Source organism: Rhea pennata, chromosome 1 (genome assembly GCF_028389875.1).
Source record: "Rhea pennata isolate bPtePen1 chromosome 1, bPtePen1.pri, whole genome shotgun sequence".
NCBI classification, from domain to species: domain Eukaryota; kingdom Metazoa; phylum Chordata; class Aves; order Rheiformes; family Rheidae; genus Rhea; species Rhea pennata.
In genome coordinates, this window is record NC_084663.1 from 101,862,624 (window position 1) to 101,873,161 (window position 10,538).

General features: G+C 35.7%; 1 protein-coding gene across 3 annotated transcripts in view; it reads left to right on the forward strand.

The window, feature by feature from the left end:
* Nucleotides 1–3,511, forward strand: part of EPHA6 (EPH receptor A6) — a 519,018-nt gene extending 515,507 nt beyond the window's left edge. For all 3 annotated transcript variants that reach the window (XM_062597081.1, XM_062597066.1, XM_062597058.1), the window contains one exon: nt 465–3,511. In XM_062597081.1, coding sequence (XP_062453065.1) covers nt 465–579 — 115 coding nt within the window. In that variant the 3' untranslated portion in view covers nt 580–3,511. The remainder of the gene's footprint in view (nt 1–464) is intronic.
* Nucleotides 3,512–10,538: the final 7,027 nt, after the last annotated feature.

Consider the following 10,538-nt stretch of genomic DNA (forward strand, 5'->3'; position numbering starts at 1 on the left):
AGACTCACTGTTGTGCTGATCTTTAAACAATCTCTCATCACCATTCCCCAAATTATCAAAAGCATTATCTCAGGTATTCCTGTCTCAAGACTGCAAGAGTGAGTGTATGAGCTCTGTTCGCCTGCATGTATGAGTGGGAAAAAATAATGTTACTACTACATTACTAAAAATTGGCTATTAGAGCTCACTTAGGTTCTTATTTAGGGTTTGGAAGAACTACTTCACTATTAATACCACAGCAGATGGCAATACTCTAGCTACAAATTTTTTTTTCTTAAATGGCTGTCTTTAAAAATGCAGAATTGGCAAATGCAGAAAATGTGAACATTTACAGCATTCTTACGTATTCCATTCAAGAAAGTAAACTGTCCTAAAGTGGAGCAAATCATTATGTATTTATAATCTTTTTTTGTGCAAGAGGCTTTGCTATACTTGCATCCATGATGAAACTTTTTATCTTACAGTGACATTAGAAGAATTGGAGTTGTACTCATTGGACACCAGAGACGAATAGTGAGCAGTTTACAGACTTTGCGGTTACACATGATGCACATACAGGAGAAAGGATTTCATGTATGAAAGTACTAGAATCAACTGTGTTTTGTGCCTCAGCATTTCTAAAATGGAAAATATTCTCATTCTTCCCTTCTGCTCTTCCCAACTTCAAGAACTGCAGTCTCCTGTTCAGACTATTAAAGTACTTCTATGTTAATGCTTCCAAACTGGAATTTTTAATCACACTGCGTAGTTCCTTCTTCTGTTATCTGCCAATAAAATCCTGGCCTACTGCAAGATTCTTGCTACACACTGATGAATAACTCAGCATGGATGTGTAACTTTGTATAACAGCTTTTGGGAAACTTTCATGAACTTACTTGAAAGTAGCAACCTATTTGGCCTGGTGTGGCTTCTTTATCGATGTATTTAGAGTTTGCTGGTAGATCAAAAAGTATTTGACTTCTTTCATGTTCTGTGACCATGTAAATTCCAATATCCAATGTGCAATCAAGGAGAAGTTTGACATAAATATTTATTTCATCTCTTAATTAAATCCAAATGTATGGGTCCTATCGTTACATTACTTTATAATAGTTTAAATGTTGGTGAGCTGGTGCCTCAAAATTTTAGAATTCTTTGCAGAAATGACTGATGATTTCATCTAGCAAATTTGCTTTGTGTGAATTGGGTGCATAGTGAGAAAAAGTTGTTTGACATCATAAGGTCTTTGATTTTGAATTACTTTGGCACTCAATACTTTTTATGCTTTAAATTGTAGATTAAGTTGGAAAATTCATTCATTCTTGGGATTTTTCACCACTCGACCTTCTTTTTATTATTCAGCATTTGCTTCTACTACATGGCAAATTATCCCTGGAAAACTGATTATAATGTTTCTTAGCCATGTATAAAACATGGTTGTCAGCTATCCTGTGGCAGCCACATAGACTTCAGAAAGCTTTCTGTTCCAAAAATGCAGGCCTCCGCTACTAAAACTAAGGGTAATCTCCATCAGTGGTAGGAGACCTCAGAGGGCCAGCCATCAGTGGGGTGATATGTTTATTCCCATAGCAGCAGATCGGCCATCTCATCCAACTGAGGGCAGTGCTAATGCTGGAAGTTACACCCTGTGGTATTCAGTTTTACTGTATACAGGCAGAAAAGGAGACATAGGACAGCAGTGTAATCATATGTTGCCTTGAGTCTACTTCTAACTGTTTTTAGAAGTAAAACACAGACTCTGCCAAAATGGAGCTCTGGTTACTACAGGCTAGATCTTCATTTAGTGCAAATATCTAAATGACATCGAAGATAAGTATCTTTAGAACTCTTCAATAGCCATATTTACATGCAAGAAAATGGCTGCAAAGGCCTAACATAGTATTTGTACCTCTGTAAGACTTAAAGCTTTCATGTTTTATTCAGACAATTTACACGGATGTGCTGGGCTACATTTCCAAACTTGTGTGTGGGATATGCGCTACTAGGAACCGAGAAAAGAGCGCATTTCTGTGTGCCGTAGAAGCCACGTGCAGATCTACATGCATGTCACATGTAAACTGGTTGCAGATGCTTTTGTTAATTTATACATGGTTTGGAGGACGTTTGTTAAGTTACATGACATTCCAATATACTTGAGAATTACAGATCTTCAGTTAAAATGTGCATTTGGGCAATTAGTAAAGTATATGTGTATATCAAAATGAATTAACTACTTTATGTAATCATAATGATATTTACTGCTTAATTTACAGCTTACAAATCAAAATGTACTTCCTGACACTGGGAAAAGGCTGTTGTATACCAGTGGCAGAGAAGGAAAAACAGAAGGCAATTCAGAAAAGATTATGCTTCCAACCAGTTCACAGAGTAAGACACGCTAGGCCTGATTCACTCTTGTTACTTTATGTTAGAATAACTTCAGTAATTTTAATGGGATAACAGTAAAGAACTGAGTACCTTTTCCTTTGTCCATTAAAAAAACCAGATTTAACTGAGGAACAAGTTTTCTAAAGATAAAGAATCACCAGCGCTCTTCAATGCTGATTTGATAAGCATATTTAAAGAAGGGCAGTATCAGTCCTATTCTACCTACAAAGGTAATTTTATCAGCATGAGTACTCCCGTTGAACTCAGTAGGACTGTACAAGCATGTGTATTTTACAGGATCACAGGCCTTTAGTGGGAAAAAAAAAAATTTTGTCTGTTACTGTCACTTGGAACATTCTGCCCCAATTCCACAGCTGGATAATTTTTGGTAAGGGTTCTCTTATGAAAAGAAAATTGTACTTACTTTTGAAGCCTTTTAAAATAATAACATCACAGAGTAATGTAAAAGTTGATTTTCCTTTTTCTATTTTGCCTGCCATTGCTTCCATGGTCAACAATGTGCCATCTGCAGAAGGCCTCTCACATTTAAATACATTACTGAGGAGGTATGAATCTGTTACTTGTTAATGGGGTTTCAAAACTACTCGTAATTAATCCAAACCATACATGTGCACTATTTAATTCTCCTTTGCACATTTATTCATTCCTGGTAGCGTGGATGCAAACCTGCATGTTACATGCACACAACCTGGATATGTTTCATGGAAATTAATTTCCAGATATTCACACTACTGAAAATATATTTTCAATAGAACAAATATAATTAATAACAATATTAAAACATTTATTAATCAGATATATTTTTTATATAAACAAGAGTTTGGGTAACCAGAAAGAGGCGAACAAGAGATTCTTTTGGTGAGGACATTTATTAAAAAAATTGTAAATCCTCTCCAGGATTTTGTGGGTTTATATGGCTTGGTTTTTTTGTTGTTACTGTTGTGCAGTATGACATTTTTATAATTGTTATCTTGATCAAATTTACATTTCCCCTATTTTGGAAACATTTCATTTTCTCTTGCTCAGCTTCCACACCTACTCTTCCATTTTCTTCAGTGCAAACAAAAGTGCCATTGCTAGGGCTTTTTAAATTTTTCTGTTCATTAAAAAAAAAACAAGCAAACAGGTGTTGTTCTTCAAATGTGTGTGTAATTCTGTGCAGGCCACAAGTGTATGTGTGAAATTACAGTAGTTTCCTTTGTTACAGTAGATACTTTTTTCAGGTGAAAAATAGCTGTCTTTAGTCATCCCGCAGCTTGCATTGTGCAGTTAAGAGTTTAAATTTAACAAATATAAGCAAATCTAGTTGGCTGTTTTTGAAAACCTGGCCCACATTGCATAGTGCTTCATGACTTAAACTACTTGTTAAAAGTTTACAAAATACAGTGTGCATGATATGCAAGCCCAAATATGCATTAAAATGGGGGCATAATGAAATAGTTCTAGGAAATAGTTATTTACAAGTAAAATCCCTCTGTAGGCTATTCCTACAGATCTGATTATCTTTCATCTTTCATCCATCATTTTTTGATGTCTTTCATCAAATCCGTCCACATGTACAAACCATAAGCACTCTCTCCAAAACATGGTGTAAGTGAGGGCCTTGACTGCTGAGCATGACCAGGTCATCTCTTGGCCATCTCTTGGCCAACAAGTGCACAGTCCCCAGCTGTCCATCCCGTGCCAACCACAATGTTTCCGAAGTTGACTGACAGGTAATTCGGATGTCCTTCCAGCGGAGTTGGGGAAGCATCTAACATGGAAACCACAGCAGTCATCCTTACTCAGGCCATGCCCACCTGTCAGTCAGGGCTCTGAGACCTACTGGGAGGAGATCTTTTCACCTAATTTTGGAGGTTGGCATTTGAGCTAGTCATCCGAGGCTCCCTTTGAATCCATGAGGAGAAGCGGGCCCTTGTAGGAGACAAGTCATCTGAAAAATGTAGTTATTTAATATTGGGTGAGATGAATTGTGCCTAAGAAGCACCTATTTCTCTTCCTTCACTCTGAAAAGAGACCAAAATGACTAGCTCAGATCCAGGCATCTGTGTTCAGTCAGATGAATCTCATGCCTGGATTGTATCTAGTCCTTCCCCTGAGCTCCTGAAAATGAGAAGAACTAGTCCATAATGCAGGTGTTAAAATTAAAATAACAGCAGAAGGTTTAGCAGATTTGGCTCATGAGATGTTTTCACATTGGATTTATTGAGAAGCAATAGTATTTTCATTAGGTGAAAGGAAGGGAATTGAGCTATGTAGTTTAAATTTTTCCTAAATATAAGTTGCCCTTTTCATTTCCCATGTATGTCAGTTCAATGGCTGTTCAATAAAAGCTCAGCCACATGTTCTGCTTTCTTTAAAATATCAACCAAGACTTTTCACTGTAAGACAATCCTTTAACTGCAAATAAATTCAACTATAAATTCAGAATAAATTAGTTGCTGTAGATGAAGTGTTCTGCGTCCAAAATTTTATTAGGTATTAGCTGGATTATTCTGATATGCAGCTCATAGATTGTAGTATTTTGATTTTTTGTAATTTAAGACTAATTATTTTTTTTGTAGATATCATGAGCTTAATCCTGGGCCTTATTACATTCTATTTCAATGCAGCTTCATACAGGGTCCAAAGATGGATCATAAGTAACATACAGACTCCTTTTATACAGATGCAGTAGAGATTTACTATGTGGAATAGTTTGCATTGTGGAGGTGCTTAGTAAGAGTGTATTTACTAGAGCAATTTCTTTGTTAGAATGACCCAATGGACTATTTCAGCAGCCCAGTTAAAGCAGAATAGAATGTACTTTAACTTGCACTGAGGGCCAATTACTAAACTTCAGCTGGCCCAACTGCAAATGGAAGCATATATTCAGCTGTTTTAGCCAGGCTGATGGAATGGTTCCATGGACCCATTCTGGCAGCTGGGAATTTCTCTTATGAACATACGGTAACTGGACCTGCCCCTTCATGGTCTCAGTATGTCTTAGCATGGTAAGGAAACAGTAATGAATGTGGCTGCAAGACTCTATCAGCCAGAGGACTCGTATCTTTCAGAGTAACAAAAGTAAGAGTCATTATGCAGGGCTATATTCTATTGCATCCTCTAGAAAAATAGTTATATTGGAATATTTTTGACTTATCATAGCACCTATGCATAGTTCACAAACATTGTATCTATTAAACAATTTTCTTCCAGAACACCCTTGTTCACTTACTGATTGCTCTTCTTTAATAAAAGGCAAAGATAATCTTTAAAAAAAAAAAAAAAACTTTTTTTTTTTGAGAGCAAGAGAGAGATTTCCTAGGCTGAGCTAACACTTAGTAGTACAGTGATCATGAAATGTCCTGGAGAGACAAACAAATCTCAGTCTTGAAAAGGAAAAAAGTCCCTGAAAACTAGAAAAAGGTCCAAAGGAAGAACTGTCCTTATTGTGCTAGAAAGTTCTAACAGAAACAAAAATGTTGTACAAGACAATTCCATGTATTTAGAGCTCACAAGTATCTTCTACCATCATATTAGTAATTAGATTTAGTAGTACACACTGCTCATCCATGAGTGCTATGGTTGTATCTAGATCCTCAGATTAGGGGCCAGGCTATGCTGAGCACTTTGTGGATATAAAAATAGTGCGTGTATGTATATAAAGAATTGTATATATAATATGTATCATAATGCCCGAGATTTTTCAAACCTACAGAATTATATAACTCCTAATAATGCTAATGAGGTTTAATTGCACCATTGGCTTTGAAACTTTTAAGGAGCATGCACTGTATGTGTATTAGTATACAACTATACTTCCCAAACTTTCCTGGCCTGTTATCTATCTGGAAATGGACAGCCTCTCTTTTCCTCTACAGGCAGAAAAAAATGTATGTATTTTTCAAACTGGCTCACAGAAAGCTGGCTGGTCACCTGATACTGGCCCTTCTAATGTCACCACACCAAATGCTTTTCTACCAGTTCTTTTCCATGCACCCAGTTATTGTATAACCCTTTAGTGATCGGAAAGGGGAGAGAGGTGTCCATGAGCCAGCATGGCACTCTAGTACGATGTAGACCATTCTATAAAAATACTTTTGAGTCCCTCTGTGAAGTCACCAAAGATGCTTAAACACCTTATAATTATATTATTTCTTTTAAATATCCATGTACAGGCTCTGGTGAGGTTAAATGAGGGAAATTTTCAAGGGAATTTGAGTGAAGATATGCCAGTATATACTGTAACAAGATGTGTTGAATTTTAGAAAGGAAAACAGACAAAAAAAATACTTAATGAAGGAATGTGAAGTTAAAAAAGAGACTAGAGTTAAAAGATATTTCCACATTTTACATGTCAAATAACATAATAATTTACATAACAAGATCTATTTGCATGTATGTTTCTTTAAACACTTTGTGAGGAATTAAATGTTTCAGTGTCAAAAAAAGCTCTCTTGATGTGACCAAAATTCTAAAGAATTTGTTACCAAATTCAGTAGCACTAGGATGAAGCCCTGAGTTACACATATAGTATATAGGATTCAGCTCTCCAAATAAATTCTCTTTTCCTGCTCCCACTACTATCATAGTTCACTTGTTGTTAGAGGACCAACTGTTATTAGGAAATACGTTGTCTTGTAATTCAAATTTATTGCTAGAATTTTTTGCTAGCATTAATTTCTTTGCTGAGAGTTACAAGTTACGGGATGTAGTTTACTCATTCGTGGTATGATCCAAAGTCAGTTAAGTCCAGAAATAGATGTCAATAAAATGAAGTATTTTTTTGATCAACACTTTCTATAGTGTTTGCACTAGAAGTGATGACCCGCTTTAAAAGGGAGAAAGAGAGCGTTCTGAGCATAAAAGGTAATGCTGACACCTCAGTGAAACAGATTTTACGGTTCCCCTCGACATGGTAGAGCTGACTTGAAGACAAAAAACTACCCTCCCCATCAACCAAATAGAACCTACTGAAGTTATTAAGTCTTTATTTATAGTATTGGATTATCTTTTCTTTTTCTTAAACATGTACCATTATACAGTATGATCTCCCCTTCTTTATAGCTGCTCTGATTATTTTCACCTTTGAACAAGCTCTGTTTTATACTCCTAGTCCATTGTAGTGTAAATTCTGTGATTTCTCAGTTACTGAAAGGCACAACTGCAAAAAAATGAGTAATGTCCTTCCAGTGGTTCTGCTTACTAGACTCTTTCAGTAAGTCCATATTTCAACAAATTCATCCTGCTCTAAAATTTCTAAGATATGCATATGCTTTGTTTTAAAACAAATGGCCAGGATTCTTTATCTGCCTCTCCCCAAGAAAGAGCTGAATTAGCAGTATTTCATTTTAAAATGTCGTTTCTTTTGCTGCAATTTCTTCTTCGAACTTTTCTATATAAGTAGAGGTCTATTTCAGAGAGGTATGGGAAAAGTTGTTTCTGGGTTAACCCTGATGAAGGAACTGGATTCAGTCATTACTTCAACACATGTTGTTCATAGGCTTGGGTCCTACTTCTGTTGAGGTTGATGTGAAGATTTCCTCATGGTATCAGTTGGATCACATATGGTGATGCCATGACTGAAAAACCCACGGACTAACAAAAAGGGCTTGTTATTGTTCAGTGCAGTACAACTTCAGCTCCTAGTGACTTCAGTAGCAATGACAGGTACTCTGTACTTCTCAGGATTGTATCTGCAGTTTAGCAAGGAAAAAAGGCTTAAAAAGATCACGTGAAACCATATTTACTGAAGGGCAATGTATTATCTTCCAGCAAAGCAACTTCATTGATCAAGTTGGCAGAAATTGTTTTAATTTTGTCATCAAATTTGTAAACCTGTAGAACAAACCATTTTCACTTCCAGAAAAGATACAAGAAGAATATATGATTACCTTCCAGAAATTAGCTTTGATTTTCTCTTGGAAGATAATGTGGTTGGTATATTTTCTCAGGATAGGCTCTATTTCTGTGTATTGGTTTTAAAAGTATATGAATTAAAAGGGGTTTTAATCTCTGTCTCTTCTGTGAAATTAGATTGTATACAATTAAATATGACTGCTCTTCATAGTTCGCTGTTCTAGCATAGCCATAAAATGTATCAATGTATGTGTATATATGAATAACTATTTGATGACAGACACTTTAAATATTTAAGCAGCCATGTCAAAACTTTAAATGTAGATGGCTTCTAAAGTAACAATATAATCATGATAATACTTGCAAAATATTTTACAAACAAACGGTGGCCTCAGCACAGATCTTGTATCCTTATAAGTACTCTGAAAACCACTTTTTCTTTAAAGATCCCAGGTAACATTTGTGTTTTGCGGTTGCTTCTTTTTCTCTTACTGAGATATATTTGAATAATGACAACTACCTGTAACTAAAGTCTTCACCATTCATCTCACAGAAAAGCAACCTTGGTACTATACCTCTAAGTTGTATCTTCACTGGTCTGAACTTGTGTAGTTGCATACAGCAAGCAAGATCTACTAATTCTGAGAGACTGAACATTTCACAGCTGGTATAGTTGTTTTCCCCCTGGGACTGCCTCACCATTCAGAATGACTTTTCTTCATGTAAAATATCTCCCATCTATGTTCCAAGTCCATTTTTCTGTCTTTTAGCCAGTTTATAACAATATAGTAGGAATAGCCATGAAACAACAAGCTTAATATACTGATTTGCAGTCCCAAGGGGAATTTACATTACAAGTGAAGTTGTTCATATTTACTGAAACGTGCTGTTATCTTTTTTTTAAATTCTATTATTATGATATTATGATGTTCCATGTAAATTTTCATGTGCTGGCATGCCTACAAGTTAATAGTGTAATAGAATGCTCAGCTCTCAACATTAGGATGTTTTTAAGGTGAATTGCATTACATATGCCATCTATTTGCAGAAAGAATATGGGGTTTGGCAAAGCTACCTGCTGAGCAACATAATAAGATTTTTGTACAAAGTACAAGTTACTGATTATTATTGTATTTTATTTTTCTATGATTTCCTAAGAGGCATTATCAGGTCTTACAGATGGGGTAAGCCTGTTTATTAAGATATTTATTAGCAAATAAAAGTTACAGTACTGGTGGTTATTTCTGAGTTAATGTTTTTGTCTTGCCTTAGTTTATGAATATGACGATAGCCAGTGAAGCCTGTCATACATGCTCATGCAAAAAAAAAAAAAAAAAAAAAAAAAAAAGTTGCTTAACACAGGCTATGTTCTAAGATTTAAGGTACTTCAGGGTGTTGGGGTGGGGGAGGTTGCAGCAAAGTAACAGTTAGTGTCCTTAAATCTTCCACTTAATCTGTAGTTTGCAGTCTTGTTCACTCTTATTCACTGATCTATACAGCTCCTTCCCTGCAACTCCTTCTGTTTTTGAAAACTAACACATATGGTTTTATAATTGATTATTTAAATAATGCAAAGGCAATGCACAGTGATTCATAAACAAGTGAAGACTGACAATAAAATATTTAGCTCCTACCTTAAAAACTTTAATATATAAAATTATAGCTAGCCTTTAATTTCATAACATTGTGTTGTCTTCTACCATTCAGTTATGCAAAGCTTAACAAAATTATGTGTAGATTAAAAAATGAATGCCAGTTGTGGATCATCTATTATGTTTTGCACATTTTACATGGGAAGAGCACTCTCACTAAGAGCTATCAGGTTTAGCATGGAGAATTTTTTGTTTTAGATCTGGTTACAGAAATGTCGGTCATTCTTATCTCTTTGCTGACTTTAGAATTAGTTCTTAGGTACAGACTAACTTCAGTGTGAAAAGGGTGGCGATACACTCTTCTACAGCAGATTTACTTCATTTGATTAGCATTTAGAAAGTACTGCAACTCAGGAAAAAACTACTTGGTTTTAATGGGTCACAACGCCATTATGAGAGAATCTTTTAGTCAGAAACTTCTGAGTGTAGGGAAATCATTAAAATTATGACTGCAATTTACCTCAAACCCTTCATAGTAATAGAAAACAACAGTGAGACACAGAAAATCAAACAAAAATTTATTTCCCTATGCCTCGTCTAACCTGAACAAGCTGCCTTCTCAAACTCCAGTCACTGCAACTACCTAAACCACAGGTAGGCTTAAGATTTCCCCTGTATATTGTCCATCCAAGTGCCTGCTTAGGAGCACGGGTTGCT